Raw genomic sequence first — 16,080 nt, 5'->3', positions numbered from 1 at the left:
ATAATAATAAATAATAATAATAATAAGTACTGTTTCTAGAGAAAATAAGCAAACAAAATGATGGGCACAATTATTTACAGAAAAAATGTGAAAAATATTTGTTTGTTTTTTAAAACAATTGGTGTAAATATCAGAAAGTATCTGTAAAATAAATACACGTTTAATCTGATTTAAAAACAGTAAATGATGCAATTTCTCGTCACACATTTTATTTTATGCTATTTTATGATCAATATCATGTCCAAAATTATTCATTTTTAATGATTTATTATTATTATGATTATTATATTATGTTTATCTATATATTTTGTCCTGTTTATGTTTGTGTCTGAATGGTTTAATCTGCAGGACAGTGTATTTATTCCTGTACCTGCAGTGACCACGTGTTGACCATTAGATGGCAGTATTTTCCTTCTGGCTTCGCTCCAGACGTCTTTCCCAGAAGCATTACCGTAATTGGAAGGGAAATGGGACTGAAAAAAGCTCTAGGTGTGCACACTTAGAACACATTCCTGCAGCTTTAACCTGCAGTAACGTCAAAATAAAGACCAGAGAGCCAAAAGAACATATTTAGCGTGGGAAGTTTAGAGTTGGATGAGGCAGAAAAGGGAAATTTGATCAAGGCATGCAAATAAAATGTAAGAAGAGAAGGATCACAATAGGCAATTAAATAAAAATAAAAGAGGAAAGTCAACCCACAATTGAACAGAAACACCAGATTCATCAGATGCAACGTCTATCTCTGCAGAAGCACCATCAACCTGCAGTGAACACCATAATATGTCCATAATTTCCCTACACATCTACCTGTAGCTGCATTCAAGCAGCAGAGAATCTGTTCCTGCCTCTCCAGAGCTGCAGGGATAAAGCTGCTGCTGGGACACAAGCTGTCAATCTGCTGCGCTCTCTGAGCTGCCCTGCGAGCGTCGTTCTGCAGCGTTTGAGGAAAAACACGACTACGCCTCACAAATCCAGCTCCTCTTCCAGGTTTGTGTTGTAGCTACAGTTGGTGTCAGTAGTAAACCATCTGAGGCGGTAGATGGGAGAGTAAAGAGTGGTTTGACAGGAAGCAAACAACAGTTTGGATGTTGTAAGAAGATTAAGTTGTGCAGCACGAAGAGCTGAAAGCTGGGATGTCCGTTAACGACAACAGAAAGGCTTTAACCTGCAGAGAGGAAAAAATCATAAAATAAACGGTGAAATCTGGAAGGAACGTGAGCCAGAAGCAATATGTTAAAAACTGTGAAATACCGCGCATAAAAAAAAAAAGAAAAACAAATATATGTAAAATCAGGAAAAACTTTAAAATCTTAAAATATTATTATAGCTGATTGAAGGAAGACTAAAAAAGGAAATGTTTATTTATAACGCTGTAAAGAAGGAAAATGTTATTTGTTGGTATGCAGTGCTTTTATGCTTTGTTTTTTGTTTTTTTTTACAGTGACCATGAAACATAAATTAGTACATTTTTCTGTAATTTATCAAAACAGAAAAAAAATGAAATAACAGCTGGAAGAATTATGATCATTTTCCAATTTTAATACAATATAATTTTTTAAAATCAGAATATTTTTGCAGATTAATACAGTAAATATGGCATAATTTTTAGTCCAGTGTTGTTTAAAAATAAAGATCTTTTATAAAAATCACAGACTGTTGATGTGAGTTTATAGTTTTCCCTGAATTCTGTGATTTCAAGTTACCCATTTGTAAAAATGCAGATTTATTTATACTTTTATTATTGTTTTTAATTAAATATTATCTATAATTTAACAAAAGGGGAAAATCTGTCACTAATCACTATTTCAAAAATGATTTACCAGTTTTCTGTTTTTAATAAACATTATTTCTTTTTTTAAAAAATGAAAAAAAAATCTGTTAAATCAGATTATTTTACTTAAAAAAAATAAAATACTGTAAATAATCAATTTTGTGATTTTAAATCCAATAAAACACTGAAATTATGTTCACACAAGAAAAGAATAAAACCAGAAATTACTATTTGTAGAAATGCTCCAATTTTTATTTGGACATCTGTAAATTAATACTTTTATTATTGTTTTTTTGATTAAATATATCTATAATTTAACAAAAAGGGTAAAATCTGTTTAATCACCTATTCAAAAAATATTACCAGTTTTTCTATTTTTAATAAACATTATTTCTTTTTTAAAAATGGAAAAAAAATTGTTAAATCAGATGTTTTTAGTTTAAAAAAAGATAAATATCTGTAAAATAATCAGATTTTGTGATTTAAATCCAATAAAAGACTAAAATTCATGTTCACAAAAAGAAAAGAATAAAACCAGAAATTACTATTTGTAGAAATGCAGATTTTTCATGGTGGACAACATGCAAATTAATACTTTTTTAAACGAGATATGATCTATAATTCAACAAAACATGGAAAATCTGTAAAATAATTAGAAAAACAGTTTAAAAAAACAGACATTATTTAAAAGTGGTCACCACAATGCTTCTCAAACAAACAAAAATGAACTAAATATCTGACAAACTCATATTTTTGCTTAAATTGGATCAGAAAAGTTGGTTTGGACCTCTGACGCTGCAGATATTTCTGTATCTTTGGTACATTGTCTTATAAACCCAGTCAGAGTGTTCCTGGTAACCCAGAACTCGGTGGAGCAGCTTTCAGGAATAAGTCCTCGTGTTTAGAAGTGGCTCTAATCTCCGTCACACCTGCCACCCGTAGAGAGCTATAAATACGAGGCCATAAGAGGATCCACCTGGTGTGAAGGATGGATGCTGCCGGACAGCGATCCTCACAGCTTAGAGAGGAGAGGAGAAGAGCAGCGAAAGGACGGCAGCTTTTTATCTGACGGCTAACGAGGAAAGAGGCGGAAAAGATGCTGCTGTCAGAGACGGGATGAGTTAGAAAGAAAGACACTAAAGGAGGGAAGAAAGTCCCATCAAAACACTTAAAGGCAAGATCAAAAGACAGACAATAAAAACCTGATTTACTGCTTTAGACAAACCTTTTAAAGTGGAAATTTCATGTGAATAATTTGTTTAATTTGAGCTCAAATACTGTCAGCAATAACATCAATAATCTGTGTTTTTTCAAGCAGTAATTTATTTATTTTTGCAATTTTATTGGATTCAAATCTGCTGAAGGTGTTCTATCACAGATATCTGCCGTTACTAGAAAGAAATATTACATTAAAAAAAATTAACTTATTTTCTTATTTTCAAGTCATTTTAGACAAACTTTGAGTCATTTTAAGTCAGAGTCATTCTGCAAAATTTCTGTCATTCTGAGAGAAATTCTGACTGATGTTGGATCAGTTTCCTCTCACTTCAGACTATTTTCATGTCATTTTGCACACATTTTCACCGTTTTAGACCATTTGAGGGATTTTTTCTGTAATCTGGATCATTTTCTAGTCGTTCACGGCTGCTCAGACGTCTGTCAGCGCTGGAACAGGATCCAAAGATACGATTGAGTTGATGAAGGGATTATTTAATCCTCCAGTTCTGAGTTGTTTTGAGTTAATAAAGTCAAACAGCTGAAGGTAAATGAGGTCAGAACTTCAGTTAGTTTAATGGAATCAGTAAATGAGGCCGTCTGTACGATAGATTCTGGTCTTTGGGTTTCAGTAAATCTCACAGTAAACGTTGTTTTCAGCAGCAGAATAACAACAAACCTCCTTCCACAGATGCAGACCTGAAGGTTGCTCTGCAGCAGAAACTCCTTCTGAATCTTCAGGAACCACCATGACGTCCGTGTTCCTCCTCTCTGACGGACTCCGCTTCCTCTCTGACATCCAGGACCCGTTAGAGAACCCGGAGCCCTGACGCTGAGAGGGGACAGTGAACGTGTCGCTGGGAGCTGCAGAGCGGTGCTGCGTTCAGGTTCATGTTTGTGTGTGGGGGCTGTGAGCGCTCGCTGCAGCCTTGGATCCTCAGTGGAACCAGAGTCCGTCGGACGCGCTGCCTTCGGGCCGGAGGCGCTCCAGACCAGTAACTACTCCCTGGTGCTGCTCATCCAGCTCAGCCTGCTCACCTTCGACCTGTTCGTCAACTCCTTCAGCGAGCTGCTGAGGACCGAGCCGGCCGTCCAGCTCGTCCTCTTCATGTGAGTCCAGTTTAGCACAAAATGACCTCTGGAGGGTTTGGAAGCACAACAACGTCTGTGTCCTTCTGGAGAAATTCTCTGCAATTTTGGATCATTTTCAAGTCATTTTAGACAAATTTTGAGTCGTTTTGAATGATTTTTAAGCATCTTGGACAAAGTCAGTGTCATTCTGCAAATTTTCAGTCATTCTGGATTCTGACGGATGTTAGATCATTTTCCGGTGATTTTAGACTATTCTGAACAGATTTAAGTTATTTTGGACAATTTTGAGTCATTTTGGGAAGATTTTTGTCATTTCTGACAACTTTGTGTAATTCTGGACACATTTTCTGCAATTTCGGATCATTTTCAAGGTCATTTTAGACAAATTTTGAGTCGTTTTGAATGATTTTTAAAGCGTCTTGGACAGATTTAGTTCATTCAGGGTCATTTTTTATAATCTGAGAGAAATTCTGACTGACTTTAGAGTCATTTTGTACATTTAGAAATCATTTTGGTCAATTTTTGAGTCATTCTGGGAAGATTTGTCATTTTCTGTAATTCTGGACAAAGTCTCTGCGATTTTCCATCACTTTAAGTCCTTTTAGACTAATTTGAGTCATTTTGGACGATTTTTTTAAGCATCTTGAATTAAATTCAGCGTCATTCTGCAAATTTTCAGTCAATGAGGATCATTTTTAAGCCATTTGAGAGAAATTCTGACTGAGTTTAGATCATTTTCATTTATACTATTTTCATGTCATTCTGAACCACATTTACTGTAATTCTGGATCACTTTCACGTCATTTGGACACATTCTGAATACATTTTGGGATCATTTTAAGCATCTTGGACAAAGTCAGTGTCATTCTGCAAATTTCTGCTTCGTTACTCTGGATAAAAGCACCTCATAAATGAAACTGTAGAATTGTAGAAAATTTTCTGTAATTTAGAAAAAGCAGAAAAAATCTGTAAAATGACATTAATTTTAAAACAAATATTTACGACCTTTCAGTTCTTGATATACGTAATTTTTCTGTCATGAAATGGCAAATGCAGTATTAATACGGAAAAATGCAGCGAAAAAGATAGAAAAAAATGTGGAACTTTTTAAAAGCCATAATAATAGCGGCAAAGAAAGATTTTTTTTCAGTTAATTTAATGCAGATTGTCATTTATGGTCAAACATGCAAGAGAACCAATTACTGTTGGTAAAAATACAAACTTTGGACGTACTTTAAAAGCTTTGAACTGTCATTTTAGAACATTTTACTGTTTAGTTAAATGTACATTTCTGGTAAAATCACAGAATTCTTTTTGCCAGAAGCCTTTTCCATGTGGTTTTATGTGTAACTGAACAAAAAGCTCCCTCTCCTTCCTGGTTTTTTCCTCCCTAGAATCCAGGACATCTCCATCCTGTTCAACCTGATCATCATCCTGCTGATGCTCTTCAACACCTACGTCTTCCAGGTGGGCCTGGTCGCCGTCTTGTTGGACAGATTTAGGTCTCTGCTGATGCTCTCTGCTCTCTACCTGACCTTCAGCATCGTCCTGCACTCCTGGCTCATGGTACAAACAACACAAACACCCGCATCACCGCTTTCTTTGGGGATTTTTCTATCTTTTAATTCCAAGCAATGAGATTATTTAGATGTTTTTTATGCTGCTTTCAGAATCTGCGCTGGTTAAACACCAACAGGTTCATTTGGACGGACGGTCTTCAGGTGCTGTTTGTGTTCCAGAGAACCGGTAAGATGGCCTTTAAATCAAATTAAAAACACCAAAGCAGACATCATTCCTGTATAAATCCGAACGTGAGCTTTAACTGTCTGCACAAACAATCTTTGAACGGATAAAATTCAGTTTGTGGGAATTACATGAGAATCAAAAGTGGTTTATTGAGCTCTAATGTTTCTCTCGGCTTCATAGAAGAAGAGTCCGTTTCTACTCAACCTAAAGACATTTACAGCTCACTTCATTCTGTTTTTCAGGTTAATCTTTTCTCCACAACTTTCTGTCTCTACATGCATGCAGCAGCACAAACTCACCTCTAGTTTTGCTGATAATAAACAGAATAAATTCATAATTCGCTCCTGTTTTCCTGCTTATATTTTGCGTTAAAGCTGCAGCAGCATGTGGGAGTGATTTTCACACGTGTATAAGCTGATAAGGGGATAAAAGGATTAATTGTCCCGTTGTTCAGACTTAATACCGACAACAAACTGTTCTTTAGTTCACTTTCAAGCTCTTTTCATCGTTTCAGATTCAGTTTTCATCTGTCAAGTTGCTTTAATCTGTAAACAAAGTCATAGCAGAGCTTTAAAATGCTGCTGGAGACGCAGAATTAACACATAAATACGGTGACACGGACGACTTTCTCACATTTTTCGTGCTCTGATCTAGTTGTGGTCATGAAGATCGGTTTGCATCAGTGCATTTCATCACTATTCAACAGCTTTAAAAGCAAGACTTTCACAATAAGACTGAAACTAGCTGCAGCGGTTTGTTAAATATCGGTCGACTGATGTGTTTTTTTCGGATATTTGGACAGATATTCAGAAACAACGTGTGTTTTCAGTGATTAAAAAAATGCTGTGGTTTCAATCACGGAATTTTGATGAAATGTTTTTGTTAATTTGTGGGTTTTTGTCAGTAAATTAAAAGATGTATTCATCGGCGTTGATTGGCTGCTCCACGTGACCAATCAGATCACACCGTGCGTATTTTTAAATTAATACATTTTACTGGAAGTTGGTCAAAAATATGTTAAAAAAACAATAAAGATAATCAGAAAAATGCTTATTATTATATCTGTCATTAGGGAGTCTGATAATCTGTGGATTTCTAGCATGAATTTAAAAAAAATATATAAATAATGTGTAATTTATAGGAAAATATGAGCACAGCAGAAATAAAGACGCTGAATTCTACACTCAGATTCAGCAGAAATGATTCTTTTCATGAGCTGTTCTGGATGTTAATTTAAAGCACTGGAAACTACACTAATGATGCAAAGAAGTTTTAAACTACAGGACAGAAAAACTACTTTTGAAGGCAAATATTACAGCACTTCAGTCTCCTTTTGTTCTGCCAACAGTCTGATAAAGTGATGACTCGTTTAAAATACATTTCCGGTATGATTTTGGTGTTTTATGCATTAAAACCTCCTATCATTTTCCTGCTCACAGCTTCCGTGTTGTACTACTACTTCTACAAGAGGACGTCTGAGTATCTGGGCGACCCTCGGCTCTATGAAGACTCACCGTGGCTGAGAGAGCTGTTTGCTCGAAGCAGACAGTGAAGCACCAGGAGGCCAGAAATTAGTGAAAAAACCCAGTCCATACAGCAAAAAAACACAGAAATCTAACAAGCGGCCTCTTTAGTACAGTTAACTTACAATCATAACGCCGTTTACATTTTGATAAACGCTAACATTCATCTGTAAAATACATTTTGTGAGCAAAAACATGCTTTTATTTTGAAAGGCCAAAAACATATTCTATACGTTTCCTTTCAGTGCAGCGAGGATTGTGCCAAATTCTGCTCTTTAAATGGTGAAAATGACCTAAAAAGTGAGAGAATGTTTTTGTATAAACGTCAGTCACCACATGCCCTTCTCTCTCTCTTCTCGTTTTTAAAGTCTTTATTCCAGATGTTTTATATCCGTGTGTTGCTTTGTCGACTTTGAACAGAGTTTAAGGAGTTTGTCATCTTCACTGTCTGTAAGATGTTTAAAATACAATAAAAAATACTTTAAAATGACGTGTGTGTGTGGGATTCAGACCTCTGCTTCACCGCTGCTTTGGAAACAAGACGCCAGATGATGGAAGCGAAAACTGTCCTTCAGTTCATCAAACTCTTTAAGCAGAGATTCATTCTGCAGGTTGAACTGAAGGAAACAGAAAAAGGTGTCAAACTAAAGCTTCTCTATCCTGAATGAGTGTCAAACACACTGGATGACAGAAAATGAATCGATGATCAATACAGGCCTGGATTCAAGCTAAACTCTGAATATGCTGGGCTAATCTGTCGACAACTGGCACTCAAACACCAATAAAACTGAATTTACACAGAAACCAAAGAAAACAGAAACTCTGTGAAATTAGTTCTCCTCTGTTATCCAATTCTACTGAGAGATAAACGGATTTTTGTTGAGTGTAGGGCTGAAAGGATTCCTCCAGTTGTTCCATTTCTAAAACCAGACGTTTCTAAAACCAGAAATTCTCTGAGTCGAGGCTTCATTTAACCCTCCTGTTGTCTCCATTTACGGGCACCAAAAAATATCGTTTCCTTGTCTAAAAATAATTCCAAAATTATGCAAAAAAAAAATCACCCAAATTTCTGAAAATTTGCAAAACCTTCAGGAAGAAAAAGTTTCCCTTTAAAGTTTTATTAAAAAAACAAAATCCCCCAATTTGGCCAGAAAATTGCTCATTCACATAAAAATCAACCAAAATTCCAAGGAATTTCGCTGGCTTTTGGTTGATTTTTTTGTGAATGTTCTTAGAGAAAATATTAGAAGTTTTACTGATATATATGTAATCATTTTAGATATTTTTAGGATTTTTTTTGGAAGATTTTTACTCATTTTTTGAAAATATTTACAAGAATTTTCTCACCAAATTATTATTTTTTTAAATAAAACTTTTAAGGGAAACTTTTAAGGAATTATTGGAATTTTCTTCCTGAAGGTTTGCAAATTTTCAGAAATCTGGGGAATTTTTTTTGCTGAATTTTTTTCAGACATTTGATGGCCATAAATGAAGACAACAGGAGGGTTAAAGTGAGACGCTTCTTACAGCCGATTTAAATCTAAACTCTGAAAAAAACCTGTGAAGGTTAGCACCACAGCATCAGTTACCATGGAGATGAGCCGGATATAAAGATCCGCTTTTGTGATGTTGAAAACTCTGACTTTTGGAGAAACATACCTGCTGACCTACTAATCTCTTTTCATAGCTCAAAAATATGTAGAAGAATTTAAGTAGCAGCCAAAAGCCGCTGAAAACAGTTGAGGTTTTTCCTCACAGCTCTGTAGATGTTCATTAAAATCTGTTTCCATGAATACAGATTTCAAAGCATGAAGAACATTGAACAATAAATGAACACCTGTTACTGTAAATAAACCAGGATTGATAAAAACATCAGTCTGACTCACCCTGACAGCATGTTTATGAAACAGCTCTGCTTCTTCTGGTCTTCTAGTCTGAAAACAAAACATTCATCAGGTGTTGTAAAAACTGATCCTGAAGGGATTTAAGTCTCTTTAGCGTTTGTTCACTTACTGTGATGTAGTGAATACAACACATTTAACCAACAGACTCAGACTTGAAGGGCTTTAATCATCAGGAGTCTGAATGTGAAGCTGTAGTTTCCATCACTCACCCTGAGGCAGAGCAGAGACAGGTGAGCCCAAACCTCTGGGTTCTGGTTGTCCAGGTGGTTGGCTTCAGTCAGAGCTTCTTCTGCTAAACTCAGCTCCTGCAGCTGCACAAACAGACAACAACAATAAGGCTCATTTACTGCAAACAAACAATAAAATGTGGCTCCTCTATCCTCCAGTTCATTAAACTCCTCCAGAAGTGATTCTGTCTGCAGGTGGAACTCAACAGCAAGAAAACAAAACGACTTTCTGGAGCCTCGATGATTTTAAAACACAGATTGGCAACAGAAAATGAATCACTGTTCAACACAGGCTTGGATTCAAGGGATGACTGGATTTGCTTTGAAACTTGAGTGAAAAAATGAAATCTTAATGAAATTAGTTTCTCTTATCAAAAGCTACGAAGAGAAAACTACTTTTGCTCGGTTTTAATGATAAATATAGAACAAATAAAACTGTTGTAGCCAAGTCTACAGTTTACAGCACGTTTTAAATAACTAATTTACTTCAGAACCAGACAAAAAATGTCTCCTTTATACTCGTCTGTACTTTAAAGCTGCTTTGGCTTTGTTTGTAGCAGAACTGTCCTGAAAACCTCCAACTTCACTTAAAACTTTAGAGTTTTACATTTTTATTGGTAAAAATGTTCAATTTAAACGAGCCTTCTGGAGCTAATATCAAATCAGCTTAATCACACATAACGTATTTTAGCATTCTTATGATATTTCAGTAAAGTACTGCATTTATATCTTATTGTGTTTCTGCTTACTAGGCGCTGCATTTCTTATGTTTTTTAGTCTGTTTTCTGAGCAAAATCTGGCACAACAATTTCCTTCAGAGTTAATAAAGTCTCATCTATTCTAATCTTAAACTTAATCTTAAGCCTGATGTCATCTTTAACCTCATCTTAAATTTCATCTTAAACCTCACCTAGTCTTATCTTAAATGTAACTTTATCTTTTTTTTTAATCTAATCTTAAACCTGTCTGTTCTGATCTCATTTTAACCCCATCATATCCTAAACCTACCTCATCTTATCTTCAACCTTCTCTTGTCTTAAATAACTTCACATCAGTGTTCCTGAGGTTGGATGTGTAGTTTTACCCGGTAACAGGCGATGCCGAGGCCCAGCCAGGTGAGGCAGGATGGAGACCGTTCACAGGCCTGCAGGTACACAACTTTGGCTTTTCCAAACTAAAATAAAACACAGAAAATAGCACTACTTCAGTTTGTATCAGAGCTTTATAAAATCTTGTGATGTAAGTCTGGATGTGGCTCTTCATGAGACACTTGCTTCACTATAACTGTGCTGCAAATTAAAAATGTAAAACTGTTCCTGACAAACTGTGACAGAGTACTTCATTGTGATTTTCCAGACTTTTAACCCTCATCCGGTGACTCAGCAGCAGATTCACTAAACACGACTAAACTGTGATGTTTTCTCAGTGTCTGACCTCCTTCTTCAGGAGGTAGATGGATCCCAGGCGGAGGAGGACGATGTGGACGTCTGAAGGCTGCTGGAGGAAGGTGAGGCTCCACTCGTAGCTCTGCTGGGCGTCGCTGAACGCACCTTGCAGGTAGTGACAGTGGCCGTTCAGAATCCACACAGCTGCTTCCTGTTTACAGAGCGGACAACACCGTGCAGGTTAGAGGTTTAATGAGGTGTAGTGGAGACGTACTGCTGTGTGGTCAGATGACACAAACACCAACCAACTGAGAAGAATTTAGAAAGAACTGGCTGTTAAGGGCGTTTTGAACAGCAGCATTATGATGTGCAGGTTGATTAAACTCATGTGAGACGGTGTGACGTGACTGATAGAGGACTGTGAATCTGAATGGGCAGAAAACGAGCTGTTTTTAGGTTTACTGCATGTTAAGGGTTTAGAATCAGAGTGCTCTGACACTTTCTGTAGTTGTGGAGAAAAAATGGGTTCAGAGTTTTATGTTTATACAGAATGGTCTGACATTGGAAGCTCCACTGTGACGTCATATTTGGGTTGTGGGTTAGACCACTCTGACACTAAAATTTGTAAGTTTACAGTCATTTTTAATCATGTTCAGTTAATTTTGAACAGATGTAAGGAATTTCAGACAACTTTTGACTCATTTTCAACATTCTGAAATCATTTTGGGAAGATTTCTGTCATTTGTAACAACTTGTGTGTAATTCTTGGATGATTTTTAAAGCATATTGGCATATTTAATGTCATTCTGCAAAACTTTAGACATTCTGGATCACTTTTAATCATCAGAAAGAATTTGACTGATTTTAAATCATTTTAAAGTCATTTTATACTATTTTCATGTCATTCTGAACACATTTCTTTTCTTTTTAGATCATTTCTGGAAACTTTCCTGTAATTCTGGATCATTTTGAATCATTTTGGATGATTTTGGATAAATTTGCATCCGTTTTGAATCATTCTGAATCATTTTGGATAATAAGGTTTGGAAGCAGAGTGGTCTGACCCACTTCCTGTAGTTTTGGAGTAAAATGGGATCAAAGTTTTGTGTTTTCCAGAATGGTCTAACATTGGAAGCTCCACTTTAGCAGGGTTATTTAGGCTGCGGGTTAGAACACTCTGATACTAAAATATTATATAAATTAAATTAAACTCAGTTCAGACTCTCTCCACTCTGCTTCTAACTCCTCATTTGACATGCTGTGTTTTGGGATTCATTTCTGGCTGTACTGTATAGAAGTATGGGTCTTTAAGTCCAGTGTGTTCGTACCTGATCTCCACAAAGCAGCGCCTCCTGCAGGCTGGCAGCAGCACTGCAGTAGTCTGCTCTGAGCAGCTGCAGCTCGGTCAGATGAAGCAGGTAGGAAACGCTACGACCTCCGTCTGAACACAGCAGCTCCTGGGACAGAGCACGTTCTGCCATCTGACGACACAAAACATGTTGAAACTTTACTGCTGATAGTTTGAGCCTTTAAAGGTACAGATCACCGCTTTAACACTAGAACACTGAGGCTCATGGTTACTCTGTTATTGTGCTGGGTTCCACAATAACACATCAGGAGGGGAGGTGTCACATTACTATGAAGTGGGCAGAATACGGGGTGTCCCACAAAAGTAGACGTCATTTGAGATGTCCATATTGAAGCGACTACATGGTCAGGAGAAATGACACTTAATAGGATTCATTTAGGGCATAAAACATTTTATTCTACAGATTTCAATTGAAAAATTCTGGGGGGGGTAATTTGACGATAATTTGTCCACATAACTGGTCATTTGTAATTGCCACATCCAGATCTGCTTTGCCGTTGGCGCTTGTTTATGAAATTATCCAACAAATTCTCATTTGACTGAGTACGGGTGTACTTCATTACACAGAACGCCTTTTCTTTTACGCCACGTCTATTCCTGAAAACAGAAAAATAAAAATGACTGCACTTTGAGCAAAAAAATTTTAACACCCTGTAGTAGCAAAAAATGTCACTGAGTTACTGAGAAAATGTCCAAGTTTTTGCTGGGGAACACTGAGGATTTGAAGAGCCCTGCTGACACGTCCTTATGATGTTTATTTACACGCTAGAAGACATAAATGTCCCCACTGCAGGATCAATTAAAAAAAAATCTATCTATATAATTGGCCAGCTAAGCATTTGATTTCACGGCTGAACATTTATGCCTTGAAACAGCAGCGTAGTGATGACGGTCTCAGTCGGTCTTCCAGAGTTTCAAACACAACAAATGTAAAGAACTGAGCTTTCTGTGTCATTATTTACACATATTTACTGTTATTAGAGCTTTAAGATTCACATATTTAATGAACCTGCTGTTTGTCTGAACATGGTAAAATAATCTTTTACAGAAATTCTCTTTCATAGAATCTGACATTCCAAAACACATTTTAAAATGAGTTTTCCACAGCTGTTCATGGCCGTAAACGACTATCCAACCATCAGCATACTAAACACACGGCAGCTTGTTCTGCTTCACATTTAACCTCTCAGGTCGACTAAGCGCCAGCGCTGTGTGTGTTTCTACCTGCAGGGCGTTGTTCTGCAGCAGGAACTGGAGCGTCTCACAGTAAACGGCAGAGGGGAGCTTGGCTGGAGTCGGTGTGGAGCTGCAGCTCTGAGCTGGAGGCTCTTTGTGCATCTCTGAGTCCTGGTCAACGATCTCTGGCTCTGGGAGAAAAACACAGCGGCTCTGTCAGCGAGCACCGGCTGCTAGGGGAAACTGGATTCAGACTGAAGAGCAGCGAGAGCCTCCAGAGGCGACAGGAGATGAGAGAGGCTTATTTTCAGGAGGTTCTCACCAACAGAATGCATTAGCTTCTGACTACATGTGAGACTGAGCTGGGCATAAATATTTGCCATCTGCTCTGGGTCTCTGGGTGTTTTTCCTCACCTTGGTGCTCAGTGGGAGTTTGTGCAGGTGAAGCTGCCTCCTCTTTATTCTCCTCATCTTTCTCCTGTTTGCATTTCTTCTCGTCTTGTTTCTGGCTTTGCTTCAGTACTCTCCTGGCCTCCAGGAAAGCTCTCTCAGCCAGGAAGGATTCACTCTGACCCTCGTGCAGCAAACCTGAACGGCACACCAAGAAAACTCAGATTAGACCAACTCCTACCATCCTACGAGGAGTTTAGATGAATATTTCCACCTGAAGTTCATAAATGTGACATAACTGATATATTATCTGTTTATTAGTTTTTGAGTGCTACCAGGCATCTTTTTTTTAATTTTGTTTTTTTTAAAAGCCATAAAAAATGCATTTTAAAGACTAAAACAATGTGCTGAAACCAGACTTCTACATCTAAATTGATCAACTTTTAAAGCCAGGGTCAAAAGATTAGATACGATAATCCTTTATGAATCCAACAGCAGGGAAATTTGCAGCAGCAAAGGGGATAAGTGCAAAAATGTGAGAGCAGCAGCAGAAACACAAAATATACAAACTACTGTACTATATACTACCGTTCAAAGGTTTGGGGTCACTTAGAAACGTCCACATTGTTGCAAAAAAATCTGTTTTTCCAATGATAACATGAAATGAATGATAAAACCAGTGTAGACATTGTTAATAAATGACTATTCTAGCTGGAAACAGATGATTTTTAATGGAACTCAAACTGCTATACACAATAAAAGACAAAGAAATAATAAAAAAAATATCCCTAGTCTCTAACAACATGATAGAAATGCAGAATTCAATAAAATCAGGCTCTGAGGAAGCGTTATCACCAATAAATCTCAGATTCATTGGTGTCATTTTGTCTCATTTTAGAACAAAAGCAAAAAAAGATGCAAAATTATCATAAAGAGATGAAAAATCACCTCAAAAAGGTGCAAAATTATCATAAAGAGATGAAAAATCACCTCAAAAGATGCTAAATTAAAATAGACAGACGCTAAATCGCCACAAAAAGATGAAATATCACCTCAAAAAGATGAAAAATTACTGTAGAACGATACAAAATCACCACAGAAAAAATGCAAAATTAAGACAGAAAGAGGCAAAATCACCACAAAGCTGCAAAATCACCTCAAAAAGAAGCAAAATCACCACAAAAAGATGAAATGTCACCTCAAAAAGATGCAAAATTAAGATAGAAAAATGCTAAATCAGCACAAAAGATGAAATATCACCTCAAAAAGGTGCAAAATCATCACAAAAAGACAGGAAAACCACAAAAAGATGCAAAAATCAGCTCAAAAAGATGAAAAATTAAGATAGAAAGATGCAAAATCACCACAAAAAAAGGACACAAAACAAAAAAAACTCAAACAAAAATCTCAAATCATCCATCCAGGTGTCACAATCTAAACTCTAAATGTGGAATATCTCCATAGGGGTACAGAGGAACATTTCCAGCTGTGTTCTAATGCTACCTTGTGTTAGCTAATGCTGTTGGAACCCCGTGCATGGCTTCATAAACAAATAACAGAACCTTAAAATAAGTCTGTATTCAACAGGCAGTCAGTGTAGGGATGCTAGCAGCTATTAGAAGCTAATGCTTTACAGAGATACGAGCATTAAAATAGATTTTCTTACCCAGCAGCATCCAGGCCGCCACACTGGGAGGGTCTAAGCTGGCGGCCAGCTCCAGGAAGGTGTGGGCCTCCTCGTAGTGTTCAAACATCACGGCCAGGACTCCACACATCATAAGGCTGGACGGAGAGGAAGATACAGACACACAGGTGACCGACAGAACACTGTACAGATCCTCTAAGGGAGACTGTGGCGCTGCACGCATCAAAACACACATAAATATCATTATTATAGAGGTACATGCTGGATAAAAAACATTCAGACAGAAGAAAAGTGAACTCATGAATAATGTTGAATATCCTTTGTGTTTTTTCTGCATTACCAGCCGTCTTTAGCGTGTTCAACCCAGTATGTTCCTTTATTAAAGTTTTCTGTCCACATCCTGCACTAAGGTTTTTATGACGCCCAGTTCATATTTCTTGGCTCGACCTGATTATACAAACACAGGCAGCTCTTCTTTTTAATAAAAACCTCCAATAAAGACAAAACTGTGAGTGTTCTGCCTCTGATTCTACATGTTTAAGTCAGCTTTGGTTGTGATGTAAATTTATAGCTGACACGGGATAGAACTGCAGGCAGAAAATCAATCAGGGGTAGAAATGATCAATTAAACTGAGGA

General features: G+C 37.0%; 2 protein-coding genes across 2 annotated transcripts; one reads left to right on the top strand and one right to left on the bottom strand.

The window, feature by feature from the left end:
- Positions 1 to 3,735: 3,735 nt before the first annotated feature.
- LOC110967132 (transmembrane protein 138-like) lies at positions 3,736 to 7,527 on the top strand. The gene is made up of 5 exons (XM_051944848.1): positions 3,736 to 3,794; positions 3,914 to 4,096; positions 5,473 to 5,644; positions 5,749 to 5,824; positions 7,264 to 7,527. The coding sequence occupies exons 1-5, from the start codon at positions 3,736 to 3,738 to the stop codon at positions 7,374 to 7,376; spliced, it is 603 nt and encodes a 200-aa protein (XP_051800808.1). The 3' UTR covers positions 7,377 to 7,527.
- LOC127532980 (cilia- and flagella-associated protein 70-like) lies at positions 7,438 to 15,578 on the bottom strand. The gene is made up of 9 exons (XM_051944927.1): positions 15,465 to 15,578; positions 13,823 to 13,996; positions 13,457 to 13,599; positions 12,192 to 12,344; positions 10,913 to 11,074; positions 10,563 to 10,652; positions 9,461 to 9,562; positions 9,234 to 9,281; positions 7,438 to 7,964 (listed from the first exon to the last, which is right to left on the bottom strand). Exons 1-9 carry the CDS (start codon positions 15,574 to 15,576, stop codon positions 7,854 to 7,856), a joined length of 1,095 nt encoding a protein of 364 aa, XP_051800887.1. The 5' UTR covers positions 15,577 to 15,578; the 3' UTR covers positions 7,438 to 7,853.
- Positions 15,579 to 16,080: the final 502 nt, after the last annotated feature.

The sequence above is a fragment of the Acanthochromis polyacanthus genome, chromosome 2, assembly GCF_021347895.1.
Source record: "Acanthochromis polyacanthus isolate Apoly-LR-REF ecotype Palm Island chromosome 2, KAUST_Apoly_ChrSc, whole genome shotgun sequence".
Classification (NCBI taxonomy): Eukaryota; Metazoa; Chordata; class Actinopteri; family Pomacentridae; genus Acanthochromis; species Acanthochromis polyacanthus.
This window is presented reverse-complemented; position numbering and strand designations above follow the sequence as displayed.